Source organism: Blennius ocellaris (genome assembly GCF_963422515.1).
Source record: "Blennius ocellaris genome assembly, chromosome: 1".
Taxonomy (NCBI): Eukaryota; Metazoa; Chordata; class Actinopteri; order Blenniiformes; family Blenniidae; genus Blennius; species Blennius ocellaris.
In genome coordinates this window covers 30,812,454-30,826,883 of record NC_137650.1, presented here as the reverse complement: position 1 = coordinate 30,826,883, position 14,430 = coordinate 30,812,454, and the positions used below count along the sequence as shown (strand labels likewise).

Here is a 14,430-nt window from a genome sequence, read left to right as displayed (position 1 = left end):
GAAAGCCAGACCGATCAAAATGCCAGCAGCACACAATACATTCTTTATGGGGTGTGTTACTATTTTGCCCTGCCGGACTTTCATCACATCATACCGTATGTGTGTTGTACATGTCATGCAAAATTACTTTCAGTTTGAGCATTTCTGTTGGCCTGTGCCAGACAGTCATTCACTCTCACACTATAGTTCCTTGTTCCAGGTTTTCAGCCTTGACGTTACGTTCACTTTTTTTTTACAGTTTTGGTCGAGATCTTTCACATGTGCATTTAGAAAATGTTTTTCTTCCTCTGCATACCAGACGTTTCGATTTTTTTCCCTCTGCGCCATGGTTGCAGGGGTTGCACTTTGAGGCCTTTCTAAGTTGAGTTTGCATGTTCTCTATGTTCTCTATGCTTCTCCGGTTTCCTTCTACAGTCTGAAAACATGCATGCGAGGCCAATTGGTGACTCTAAATTGCCAATAGATGTGTATGTGAGTGCACAGATGTCTGCACTGGGCATAACGCAGCTAAACTTTGTTAAACTTTGTTAAACGTTTGTTTTTTTCCACAAAAACTACCACTTGGTTTACCTCCACAGACTACCGCACTGGGCCATGCTTCGCCTCAGTGAACAACCAGATGTGTCAAGGCCAGCTCACAGGCATCGTGTGCACCAAGACTTTGTGCTGCGCCACTGTGGGACGGGCATGGGGTCACCCCTGTGAGATGTGCCCTGCCCAGCCTCACCCCTGCCGGAGAGGGTTCATACCAAACCACCGCACCGGGGCATGCCAAGGTAAAGTCTGTTCCTCACTGTCTTTATTTTTGTGTCTTTTCTCTTCTCTGCCACTCTCCTCCGTCGTCTCACGCCATCTTTGGGTAAAGCGCTGTCCGTTCTGCCCATTTTAACTCCTTCTCCCTCCTTGGCTTACCCCTCTGTTTCTGTCATTCCCGCATCTCTACCCACCATCCCCTCACCAGAGGATTAGTTCTAATTGGGTTAAATTGGGGTGGGTGGCAGTGCCTCCCACATGTGTATGGAATGCCCGCAGACACCCGCTGCGGTGCGACTGTCAGAGTCAGTAACACGGGTCAGTGGCAGTGCCACGTGGGAGAGCTCATTTCTGCCTGCTTCAGACCCAACAACATCAGAACCTCTGCAGGGGAGACGGACATGAGCCAGGACCCAGAGGAACATGGAGTGCTCTGAGACAGCATCAGGTCACAGCCTCCTGCAGGCGTTCAGCCCGAGACCTATGTTTTAGCCTGTCAGATTCATTAAATTAATTTTATTTAGTCAAAACTCACATAGTGGCAGATTTCAAACCGGAACAACCTGGAACAAGGTTATCGCTGAGGATTAACTCACGAGTGACATCATTATTACTCATATCCTCAGACATATCAGTGAGTGCGTGCGATCACACCCATAACCTTCTGTTTCCTTGTGTGTCTTTTGTCATCTTGGCTAAAGTTTGGTTCCTCCTGCAGGAGACATCCTTGTCCCTCTTTCTCTTTTCCATTGTCACTCTGCTGGTTACAGGAAAGGGAAAGCCACATTGTTTAAAAAGAGCCAGCTTTTTAATCCACACACATCAAGGGTGTTAATGATAGTCGGTCTGTGTGTTGGCTTGTTGCCCTTGTATTCAGTTTATTTTATCACCTCTGCATCCTGTTTCTTGTTTGGCACATCAAACTGTTTATTTCCACCAGTCGTCTCTGGGTGTTTCTGTAAGCTGTTAAATGTGTTGCTGTTGGATTCAGGCAACAAAGTCAACATATAAAAAACCCAAAAAGACAACTTGATGAAAGATGACTGTTGTGAAGCAACACTAAAAGGTATCATAAGCCGATCAGTTTAGTTTCTGCTTCATTCTCTTGACGTGGACCTTAATTACCAAAGGTATCCTATTTTTAACAGATTCCACTGACATGAATTGAAGTTATACTTCAGTCTGGAGAATTTACAGAGAATTTGTTGTAACTCTTCTTTTCAAACCAGCTATAAAACCTGGGATTTCATTTACTTAACATTAGCTTTAGATGTGTATCTTAGCAATGCCTATGCAGCTCAAAATTGCAGGATTAAACTGTGACACATTAAAGTAGTCTGCGTTTATGTGTGTATTATGACGTGTATTGATTGTATGTTGTGTGCGTACAGATGTGGATGAGTGCCAGGCAATCCCCGGTCTCTGTCAGGGAGGAAACTGCCTCAACACAGTTGGATCCTTTGAATGCAAATGCCCCGCTGGGCACAAGTTCAACGAGGTCTCGCAGAAATGTGAAGGTAAGAATCTATCTGGCAGAACAAACCCGTGTAGTAAAACTGTGAAATATCTGACTGTCTGTGTCAGTTTGAATGACAGAGTAGACTCGAAAAATATTTTTCAGTTTCCGAAGAGTTAAAGACGGTCAAAAACCACATCCCTCTAGATGTGGTTGACTTCACCTCACTCGTGGTATTCTGATTATTACTTTGTGGGGAAAGACCACACATATGCCAAGTCTTGCTCAACGCTTGAAAGAAGTTTAATTAAACCAAAGCAGCACTCTGCTTTCTCTCACTAATCCTGAGTGACTCTTAATTGTGAGGTTTGAAAGAAATGTTGAGGTTAAATTTAAGTCGAGTTTTTTTTGTCTTAAGTTTGTGTGGGTGTAACCGTTCAAAGAATAAATAACTTACTTTTATCTCACAAAACAGAGTCTCTGAATAGACATATTATGTATATTCAGCCACTCCGATAAGTGTTGCAGCAGCAAGTAATCTCAACTTGCATTATAGATTTGGAAAGTTTTTAACACCAGACATCCTTCCTGAAGCAATCAAGATTCACATTGTAGCCGTTCACACACTTAATTCAAGATCCAAAGAAAATATGTGCAATGTGGGATCGTTTAAGGGTACAGGAGGTTCTGACAACAACAGATCCTTTCATTTAGCTAAATGATCAACCATACTTTTAATATTTCGGTCACTTTCTGCTTTTTCTTCAAACTATTGTTCCAGCTCGACACATTAATGCATAGCAAAATACCGTAATTATGAACTTTTCATGTAGTTTTCTCTGTCTATAAAGCCACTTTTTTTTTCTTCTGATTTTTTGGGTTTCTCTCTGTTAAAAGCACCTAGAAATGAATGCGTTGTATGTGGCGCTATTTAAATAAAGTTGAATTGAATTGAATTCTTTAAATGGGGCCTTTCAGGGACGTTTTAAAGTTTCTGGGTTAAAGAAAAAAACTCAATAAAAGCGTTTTTTTATCTGCATTACCTCTATCCTCCCACAAATAAAGGCCCACAGTATCCCTGTGAAAAATATTGGCTCATTAAGCCATGAATATGACAATTTCCAGACCAGGTTTAACTCTGGTGAAAAAGACTGAGCAAGATTTTCTGGCTCTGGTTTGTAGAGTAAAGTATGTGCTATTTTATGCGCAGATATAATTGCCGGAAAACCTCTGGACTGTGTAAAAGAAATTTCAAGCGGCTCTAAGTTACGGTGTTTTTTCAACAGACTTTGTGCCTAATGATGTGCACTTGGTGGTTAACGGTGCTAACAGAAGAGCAGCTCCAGAGGCCCCTGGATTTAATATCCTGTGACAATGCCTTATTTCCATTGTTGCTGCCAACATGTGCTCGAGACATCTTAACTTAGTTTTCAGTTTATTCATTTTCATTGACAGTTATGATTACACTCCTGCCCTCCTCTCCTCTCTTTGTAGATCTGGACGAGTGTGCAAACATTGCTGGCCTCTGTGGTGTGGGTGAATGCTCTAATACCGTTGGCAGCTACTTTTGCAAGTGTCCCCAGGGGTATTACACTGCTGCGGATGGGTCCAGATGTGTAGGTGAGTCTTTTCTTATGCTTTCTGAAGTGAAGTCAACTGGCAGAGTATAGGATCGATAAAGTATGAGATAAAGCAGCTCAGCTAAAAAGGTGCAGCTTCATTCTTTTTTCCTTTTTCCATCGTTTGGTTCTTTTTTTTTTTTTTTCCCCTTGTGCCTGGCACTGAGAGCAAAGAGAACTGAAAATTGTCCAACGTTCCAGCTGGTAGAATTTAGGTCAGTAGTCACTTGTTTTTGGTTCCACAACAATGAGCTATATTCTCCTCGAACAGAAAAGGGAACGTGACCTGCGGGAGAAATACATAGAGCTCCTTTTTTTTTGGAGCACAGGTAACTTCTTCTTTGACATCATGCTAAGAAGAATTCAGAAGTTTGTATCCTGGTGATCAAGTGAAGTGCGTGCTTGGGTGGGTTGGAACATTCCCAGGTTCGGCTCAGTTTCACCCAAAACAGACCATATAAGAATGTGGTTCAGAACAGGCAGTCTGATCGATGCACATGCACATACTCACACGTGCGTGCATGCACACACCAAACATATGCAAGCACACGCTCACATTACACCCCACCCACCCCAAGGAGAGCATGTTTGTGGGGAAGGAATGTCTGAGATTTTCGTTCCAGAAAACCATTGTGCCAAACGTTCTAGTCTGTTTCCCATGCAGTAACACTACTACTCCGTCCCCTTAAGAGTCCAAGTGCTCCATATAGACGAAGTGTCTGACATTCTGCCTGATCGAATCAAGCAGTCTCTGGCGTTGCCTGTCACTTTCTCCATGTTAACACAATGGATGGGCTCGGTGTGAAGCAAGACATGATATATTGACTTTAACGGGCAACTTGAGAGTGAGTCATACTTGCAGTACAGTGCCAGGAACTGCAGGATGAAGGAAATGTTCTTAGCAATTCGACATAACGACTACTGGAAGTAGCCTCCATCTTCCAAAGGATGGACGATCTGAAGTTACAGCAACTCATTTTTGATTGTACCCCTGTTGGTTTGCAGAATGCAAAATAACACATGCCTTATTTTGTAGTGGATGGTTGGTTTCCGTGACTTCATGCTGTGGTAATTTCCACAGATGCCCGTGGTGGGTACTGCTACGCTAGCTTGTTGAACGGGCGCTGCGCCAACCAGAACTCGCAGCTGTTGACCAAAGTACAGTGCTGCTGCGACAGTGGACGCTGCTGGTCTGATGGATCCGCTCCCGAGATGTGCCCCATTCGCGGAACAGGTGGGACAGATGACGTCACGTGTCGCTTTCATTTTTGCGTAGCAATGTTTTAACACAGAAGCTAACTTTGCCTACTGTTTCTACACTTTAGAGGAGTACCAGAAACTCTGCATCCAGATACCCGATGGAGGTCTGGCACCAGGTCGAGTTCCGGGGGGTCCCGACATACCTGGCATCCAGCCAGGTGTATTTCCTGGACAAACCCCTGGCCAGGTGCATCCAGGTAACATCCCCATTCAAGGTCCAGGGCAAGGTCCTGGACAAACACCGGGTCAGATTCCAGGCCAGTACCCAGGCCAATACCCAGGCCAATACCCAGGCCAATACCCAGGCCAATACCCAGGACAGTTTCCAGGACAACTACCTATACTGCCGGCCCCAGGTATGTTCCTGTTATCTTTTTGTTTTGTTTCTTGTTCACATGTGCACAAAACAAAACATTGTGTTTGTTTATATGTCATATTTAATAGTGTGACTCATTACATTTGCAACATTCAACCTCCTACTGATGTTCTGTCGAAACCACACCTTTGGCAAACAACTCCCCATGACCTCTAATGACTTACATACTAATGACGGAACACTCCGACTTACAGCTGTTCAAAGAGGCTGCGATGATTGTGTCTTGTCTCAACTGATGTTTTCTTCAAAGATACTTGGCAACGTTTAATCTGAAAAACAAAAGCTATTATATACCTTAAGGGGAACAACAGTGGCTAATGCCAGTTTCTAATGTTCTGCAAGTGTTATAGGGAGATACAGTAGGTCTGGAAATGTCGTACAACATGCTTGTGGAATACAAGCTTCTTCAACTTACTTTTCAAGTACTGATACTACTGTGTACAGTGCATATTCATCAGTGATTGGTCTGATGTGAGCTCACAGAAATTGAGGAAAACCGGTGTGTCTGCAGCGTAGCTCGAGCTTTTTTCCACGACATGAGGGTTATTCTTTTTATGCAAATTATTAACTGCAATACATCGAATACCTTGTATTCAACTTACTTCATAAGTAGTGACTAGACTTGTGATGTAAAATAAAGTAAGAAATAAATTAAGGTTTAATTCCTTACTTCCCTGAAGGAGTTGGGTTTTTTTTACATAATATAGCAGCTTTGTAGTTTGAAAAAGTTTTTTTTTTTGGTTCATCTTCTATTTCAAAGCATCAAGTTACCTATTATCCAAACATGCATGTCTTTGAAATTTGGGACAACGCCTGAGTCCATGTGTCCATTTTTTAAGACGCGTCATCTAATTTAGACTTGTGGATAGTTGAAGCCAATCAAACTGACTGCAGTACGGGCCAGGTTGCCAATTGCCCTTTATTCAAAAAGACAATCAACCGGAGTACTTTAGAAAATTGAGAACATGCAATCTCCACTCAGAAAGTTGGCCAGAAGGTTTGAACTAGGAAACTTCAACTTCATCGTCAACTTTTATTTTTTTGTCCCACACAAAACAGGGGTATTAGCAGCCATCTTGGTCATGTAGTCAGTTGTAAGTTAGTGTTGGCTGTGTGCGAACAGTGCAAACTGCTACATGGCCAAACCTCCATACTGCTTATTCCAATCATTAATCAATTCTATATTTATGTGATATTTTCTTTTTCATTTTTTTTTTTTATCAGGCCCTGTCATTATCCAAACCCAGAATATCACCAATATGTGTCAGGCCTACCGCAACCTCTGCCTGAACGGCAGGTGCATCCCCATGCCAGGGGGCGTTGGATATCGCTGTGAGTGCAACATGGGATTCAAGCTGGATGGACAAGGGGAATGCATCGGTGAGTTTTAAGTGAGGGTGAACTTTTCCAGAGCAACAAACATATGGTACAAAAAGAGGATTTTTAAGCTTCACGTTTGCTTTGCAGATGCTGATGAATGTGACAAAAGCCCATGTAAACACGGCGAGTGTATGAACACCCCGGGGTCTTACTTCTGTCAGTGTCCTGCTGGATTCCAGTCCACCGCAACCAGGACGGAGTGCCGAGGTTTGACCGACTCGCATACAGAGGGACACATGCGCAAACTCTCAAAGAGTACTTCGGTGTTCATTGTGCTGTGTAATTGTTTCTACCAGACCTGGATGAGTGTGTGGCTAACGGTCGAATCTGCAACAACGGCCGCTGTGTGAACACCGAGGGCAGCTTCCACTGCGTCTGCAATGCTGGATTTGAGATTTCAGTCGATGGAAAAAACTGTCAAGGTCTGTCAAGATGTGACACCCATGGAAAATTCTGAAATGAATAACCACATCATGTGCGAAGTGTATGTTAGATGTAATATGAGTCAATTAGTGCTGGAGGTGCATGTTAGGTAGGCTTTTTATCATTACATACATGACTTTAAATGGTCTGGTCTTGTCTGGGAAACACCTGGTTTGTGTGTTTCAGTTTATCGCTGACCTTCCAAAGGACATGTATTTTATATTTGCATCTTACTGTGCAGTAATTTTTGCATTCACAGTTGTTCAAGTAAGGTAAATTTGCATGACATGAGGAGTTAATTAAATATATTTTTTAAAGGGGCAACTTGAGGTGAAAGGAAATTGCTTTCCATTGCATTGACGGTGGCAGTGATGTGTCCTGTCTCCAGCTCCCTTTTGTTCTTGAACGAATACTTAGTCATTTTAAATCGTATTATGCTGATATTTGTGCAACTGCTGCTGTTATTACCCATGTTTAATCCCAACCTTCTTCTATGAAAACTGACGGGAAAGCATTCTTATGTAGTATACAATGGCCCACTTTTAGTAAATTTAGTATACAGCAATAGATGTTTTTCTTGGGAACAGCTGGCTATTAGGACAACCCATTTTACAAGGCTTAAAAAATAACATGTGAATTGCTAATGTTTCATGGAAAGAGGTAACATGAGTCTGGAAGAAAATATGATCAGAGGTTCTTTTGTGAAGAATCAATTTTCCTGACCAGAAAACAAACACATTTCCCTGTTCTTGCAGCGTATGTATCCATTCTCAGTTTTACTTCGCTCTTTTTTTTTTAAATACTCCATGAGCTGTTATGTCATTTTAAATGAAACAAACCTGTTATATAAAAAGACTTGTTGTTAAGAAGGATGAACTGAAACGTACTGCACATTTTAATTGTTTGCAGGTTGGACATCAGCATGAGGTTCTATCTTTAACCAGTCTTCTATTAAAAAAAATGCACTGCTTTCAATCAGTCCTTTGTGTTCATCTGCAGATCAGGACGAGTGTCTGATCAGGAACATGTGCCTCAACGGACTGTGTATTAACGAAGATGGCAGCTTCAAGTGCATCTGTAAACCTGGATTCCTGCTCGACAGCAGCGGACGCATGTGTGTAGGTACGTTTGTCGGAGAGCCGGCGGACTGTCGGGTTATTCATGTCACTCATCCACATTCACTTGATCAGCTGAGTATATCTCAACTCAGCTATTCTTTTGATCTGCCTCCTCAGCTCACTTTGGAAAGTGAGTACCTCTCTGGCATGTTAGCTGCTCTGTTATGCGAGTCTTAGCACACAGGGCAAAAATCCCCCAAAAAGCCTTGGAAAAAAATCCCTTTTTGCTTTCTGGCAGCCCAGCTGGGCATGTGGATATTTGGGGCCCGCCTATTTTGAGAGGAGACAGCCTTTCCCAAGCTTGTCTGGTGCAAAGAGAGACTGCATTAAAAAAAAATTTCTTTATTGTAAAGAAAACAACATGGTACAAAACAACTGTATTTCTTTTGTTTTCTTATATATAACACTATTGGTTTAAGAAACAGCAACAAACAGTTTAAATGAATTCACATGTACAGGCTTAGGTTTACTTATTTAAAGGTGGATTCACTTAAGTACTTATTGATTAAATACATTGATTATATGTGCAGATGGGATGACGTATGAATCGTGGTTAAGTTATGCGTCGCTGTGCTGGGCTCCAAAGCATATCTGAACCACAAAAAGGTCCATGTAAAGCATGTTAATAAAACTTTATCCGATGTGCGTATTCTTATCTGTCCAGGTAGAAGCAAGCTCAAAAGAGTCAGGTCAAGTGGTCAAAAGTCCTGGAAGATGTTTATCCAAGTGGCTTCATCACTTCATGAGCCAGTCAAATAGCCTACCGTATTTTAATTTACTGTACAGTCATATACTAAGATCACCATTTCTCATCTGTAGTAGCTGTTCACAGATGGGGAGTCCTTGGAGTGTCACAGTCCTGTGTGAATTCAATGAGTCCATTTAAAAGACCACAAAAATCAAGATAACAGAGAGTAATCAGATAATTGTAATAATAGGATCTGATGCGTTTACATGCGTTTCAGCAATGGGGTCATTGAAAAATCCTGGTTTATATGTTTCAGTCCATTATGGGATTTCTTTTGGAGACTAGCCAGTCAGGTACAGCATGTCCATGTACAGCTCGTCAGGAACAGCATGGCTGGAAATGTAATTACTTTCATCCTTGTTTGCCTGCTTTTGCGAGACTGGTTAGATGGAGCAATGGGTCCTACGAGCACAAAAAGAAACTTGAAATCATGGCTATCACGTGGATAAATGTAACTGAAAGTTGATTTGATTTAGTCCTCCTTTTACAAACGTGTCAGATACTGACACACTCATGAACAACACAAAAGATCAGAGTCTATTTTTGTTCATTTGATTTCCCGTGCTAAAATGTATCACGTTATGCTGTTCACAGGATCACTGGAATAATCTGTGGACTCCACAAATTGCATAATGATTGACTTTTAAAAACCGTGCAGGATCAGGAGCTGCCACCTCCTGTCTCGATAGTCCGCTGGCAGTAAGAAAAAAAAGGTCAACATCATTGACGACTGTACATTTTATAGAAGACCACTCCCGACTATTCCAATCTCAGGAATTAGTTCCAGTGTAAAATTACTGGTTTTGTCAGTGGTGTCTTGGGAGTGTGAACGGAGTGAGTAATGGTCCATCTCTCCTCGGGGAAGTCTGCCTGATGACCTCACACAACCCCACTTAAAATAATCCAAACTGTCCCTTCAGCAAATTTACCACCCAACTCGTCAACAAAGCGTCGGGGAGCGAGCAGCGTGTGACCTGTAGCCGTCCCACTCCACATGGCTTCAAATACAGACGTTTGATCTCAGAAACACTGACCCGGTTAAGTCACAACAGAATAAATAAACAGGGGAGCAGGGTGTGGGTGAAGTGTGCTGATATATGTGGTCATTAATGAAATGTGTAGTCTAAAGGGGCCCAAGGGCCTCATTGTCTCTCTGTCTCTTTTTCTGCTTTACACACACACACACACACACACACATTGGACATGCATAAACACACAGTGTGCCGTGTTTTCATTCTTTAAACTCATGATCATGATTATTGTAATGCGGTGAGGGGATTAAGGGGAAAGAGGAGGAAAGTTTTCTCAGTTGAGATCATAAAACCAAAACTGTGGGGGAACTGGATTTTGTGGCTGCATTTTCTTTTTAATGGAGCACCTGAGCATTTTAATAACCATTGTTGTGGATTTTAATGGCTTCCGACATCTTATCTTTTATTTCCTGAAGACCGGTGTGTGACGACATGACATTGGTGCATCTGTTTGTAGATATTGACGAGTGTGAGACTCCGGGCATGTGTATGAACGGACACTGCGTCAACACGGAGGGATCTTTCCGCTGTGAGTGCATGGCTGGGATGGCAGTCGGCCTGGACGGACGGGTCTGTGTTGGTGAGTATGACTATCACCTCAATGTATTTGAAACAAGGCTGTGTGTGCTGATGATGAGGAGATTGCTCTCAGCTACGTTCAGTGGCTACGACAAACAGAAAGTTTACTGGATGGGTCAGTGGTTCACAATATTCTTTATCGAGAACCCTCCCAGATTGCCTCCAAGGAGCGCTGCAGACGTCCCTGCCGAAAGTACAGGGCTAAACTTGGTTTTTCCTTTTCGGATTCATTTGATGTCTTCTATATTGGCAGAGGAAACATTCCGTCTCTTTTTACTCCATAGTCAATAAAAATGTACTATATCCTCAAAATCATATTAAATTTTAGGTGAAATTATTTGTTTAAATTAAAAATCAGTTTGAATCCAAATTATTATTTGGCATCAAATGAATTTACACGCAAAATCTTCTACACATATTCCATGAGTTGCTGTCTGCATTGAAAACAACCACTTAACATTTTCCTCCACTTTTTCCTTCCCTTTAGAAACACAAAATAACTCCTTTGAAATAATGTAATCATAAGTTAATAATTCGTGATAAATAAAAAGTAATCCTGTAACACTTTATACTGTGAAGCTCAATGAACTTAAGTCAGAAAAGAAATGCCACCGGAAACTATCCAAGAAAGATTACACACAAGCAGCAGTGGAGAGGAAAAACTCCTTTTAATAGGGATAAACGTCCACTCGGTGGGCTTCTGCCTCGATTGGCTGATTTCGAGAACTAAGTAAAGACGGAAAAGAACTGGGTCCATGTCTGATGCCTTTTTTGACATTAGTTTTAGTCACTATCACATATGCACATCACTTTATCGCACATTGTGCCAGGTAATTCAATAATAAATTGTGATTATTTCACTTTAGCCTGCCTTTTTTTTAATGAAGCAAAGCCGAAACCAGAAATCAAACAACAATATTTGTTTGAATTGTTTGAGTGGATTCACTTAAACAATTGGTTATGTGTCCATGTTTCTCGTACACCAAGCAACAAATTAAAAAAGGTTTTTTTTCCCACTTTAAAGTGAAGCTTTTAAAAATTATCTTTGTATCTCTGCCAAACTAATAAAGCAATTTCCCAAAACATTCATAAAAGTAGCAATGACGAAGCAAAGAAAATAATGTAATTACGAAGTTATTATCAGCGGTTTAGCCTGTTCACATGTTGCAACCACATGCTCTCTCTCTCATTAATGAGTGTGTATTGATAAAGGCTTTCCTGCCTCCCTGTGCTCCAGTGTCTTAGAGGGCTTATTTGGAGAGCCAATCTGTTTATGTTTTTATTTCCAACATTCCCCAAATGACTTGTCTTTGTTGTCCATTGTGTGGGAAGTGTTGAAATGCTGTTATTCCATTTGTCCGGATGATATCAGTGCTGAGAAATGCCTCAAATCCCAGGATATTATGGAAAGAGAACAACCATTTGTTTTGCCCAGTGTTGTTGTTTACTGGAGCTGCTGACTCTCACTTCCCATTCTCTCCTCTTTTGTTCCATCTCCAGCCTCATTCGACGACTCTTCCCTCATCTCTGTTTCTCACTAAACTCACACCGTCTGTCTTGTTTTTGTCCTAAACAGACACGCATATGCGCAGTACTTGTTACGGTGGCTACAAGCGAGGGCAGTGCGTTAGGCCTTTATTTGGAGCTGTGACCAAGTCGGAGTGCTGCTGTGCCAGCACAGAGTACGCCTACGGAGAGCCCTGCCAGCCCTGCCCACCACAAAGCTCTGGTACGGATATTTGAATCACTCCACCCTTTCACACATGCTGCATGTATCCACCTCCTGCTGCCCAGCACATAGAAACAGATTCACACAAGCGGCTCATCTTTAATCCAAGACACACCGCTCAGGGTCACAATGACCCGATGACACACTGCATCACGTCTGCACACCGGCGTGAATTCATTATGAATGATTGTTAAGATTTTTTTGGTTTGTTTGTTTTTGACAGAGGTGCTCACACTGAGAAACGTCTGAACAAACGTCACGCACACACAGACGAACACTGAGGCTCAGTCATACACACGCTTGCAGAAATACACACACGTCATGCAGCCACTTCTCATTAGCCCTGCCAATTAAAGTTTCTATATCAAAAGACGCCAGAGCCACACCACATTAAGAGACAGCCTTATAAACATCCCTGGCTAAATGAGTAAGCATGCAAATGTATAATGACATGGTATTAAATGCCCCGCTTTCAGATTTCTTGGATTTTTCAGCAAATGTGATATTTTCTTGAGCCAAACTGTGCTTTCTTTGTGTTTCGCTGCAGCCGAGTTCCTCGCTCTGTGTCCCAACGGCCTTGGCATGGCTGGGGATGGACGAGGTAATGCACACAAGCACATGATGCACTGGCTTATTAAATAAAACTGAGATAAAAAAAAAAAGCAGACATTGTTTAGAGGTTTTGTTATTTTTTTCTGCTCCTTCCTCTCAGATATAAATGAATGTGCTCTCGACCCTGACGTCTGCCAAAATGGAGTGTGTGAGAATACGCTGAGGACGTACAAATGCGCCTGCAATGAAGGATTTGAGGTTGATCTGACGGGCAAAAACTGTGTTGGTAGGCGAACTCAAGTCATCTTGGCAAATGGACGAATATTGCTCTGATGCTCGAAGCCAGTTTAATAAAAGTCACCGTTTCCCTCTGCCTGTGTTTTTTGTCAGATATTGATGAGTGTCTGATGAACAGGCTGCTGTGTGACAATGGTCTGTGCAGGAACACGCCCGGGAGTTTCACCTGTCAGTGTCCCAAAGGATACAGCTTCAATCCCGAGACAGACGTTTGCGAGGGTCAGAGTCCGCTCTGTTCTGTCGGGCAGCGCAGCGCCCCTGCAGTGTGTTCCGTGTTGGTTTGGTAATTTGAGTAGAATTGAGAAGAAACTGATGTTTGATTTTGTGTCCTACAGATGAGGATGAGTGTAAATCCAGCCCCTGTGTTAATGGGGACTGTATGAACAGCCCGGGGTCTTTTGTGTGCTTGTGTTCAACGGGCAGCTCGCTGGACAGCTCAGGGCTGGAGTGTATCGGTAAGTGATCATTATCGCCATTTTGGATTTGAAAGAAAATCTATTTCAGATTTTTATTTTTTTGTGAAACGACTTATCTTTATGTGATTGTGCTTTTTCTAGCTGCGTGAGAGACACTTTGTCAAAATTGCAGCACCTTTTATAGAAAACGTGTTATTTGTTCATTATTTATTTACTTCTCGTCACCTTTTGTTCGACGAAGAGTTGATGAGATTTCTCAAGTGTATTAAACTGTGTATTACAGTGGTCGATGTGGTTGAAATTAAAGGTGAGCGCGTATTAACTGTCACTTCTCACAACAGAAACTACTAAGAGCACCTGTTGGCTAAAATATATCAATAATCGCTGTGAGGTGAACATCAATGGGGCGACACTGAAGTCTCACTGTTGTGCCACGCTGGGAGAAGCCTGGAACAGCCCGTGTTCCAAATGTGAAAAAGGTGATTAAAAAAAAAAATCAAATGATACTTTTACTATATTTAATTGAATAAATCATTCAATTGACTGGAAATGTGTTTTGTATCGTCTCTCTTTTAGATCCAATCTGTAGTAAAGGCTTTGCCCGAGTCCGAGGAAATGTCTGTGAGGGTGAGGTTCCACGTAGACACTGGATTTCTTTTTTTTATTTCCTTTGAGTCAAATATCGTGAAAATC

The 14,430-nt window shown here is 42.0% G+C and overlaps 1 protein-coding gene across 2 annotated transcripts in view; it reads left to right on the top strand.

Moving 5' to 3' along the window:
- fbn1 (fibrillin 1) overlaps nucleotides 1-14,430 on the top strand; it is a 67,834-nt gene that overhangs the window by 15,375 nt on the left and 38,029 nt on the right. For both annotated transcript variants that reach the window (XM_080494663.1, XM_080494662.1), the window contains exons 7-23: nucleotides 579-776; nucleotides 2,145-2,270; nucleotides 3,704-3,829; nucleotides 4,910-5,062; nucleotides 5,154-5,444; nucleotides 6,689-6,844; nucleotides 6,932-7,051; nucleotides 7,141-7,266; nucleotides 8,267-8,389; nucleotides 10,622-10,744; nucleotides 12,320-12,472; nucleotides 13,020-13,073; nucleotides 13,185-13,310; nucleotides 13,415-13,540; nucleotides 13,657-13,776; nucleotides 14,079-14,216; nucleotides 14,314-14,364. In XM_080494663.1, the coding sequence (XP_080350789.1) occupies nucleotides 579-776; nucleotides 2,145-2,270; nucleotides 3,704-3,829; nucleotides 4,910-5,062; nucleotides 5,154-5,444; nucleotides 6,689-6,844; nucleotides 6,932-7,051; nucleotides 7,141-7,266; nucleotides 8,267-8,389; nucleotides 10,622-10,744; nucleotides 12,320-12,472; nucleotides 13,020-13,073; nucleotides 13,185-13,310; nucleotides 13,415-13,540; nucleotides 13,657-13,776; nucleotides 14,079-14,216; nucleotides 14,314-14,364 (2,310 nt within the window). The remainder of the gene's footprint in view (nucleotides 1-578; nucleotides 777-2,144; nucleotides 2,271-3,703; nucleotides 3,830-4,909; nucleotides 5,063-5,153; nucleotides 5,445-6,688; nucleotides 6,845-6,931; nucleotides 7,052-7,140; nucleotides 7,267-8,266; nucleotides 8,390-10,621; nucleotides 10,745-12,319; nucleotides 12,473-13,019; nucleotides 13,074-13,184; nucleotides 13,311-13,414; nucleotides 13,541-13,656; nucleotides 13,777-14,078; nucleotides 14,217-14,313; nucleotides 14,365-14,430) is intronic.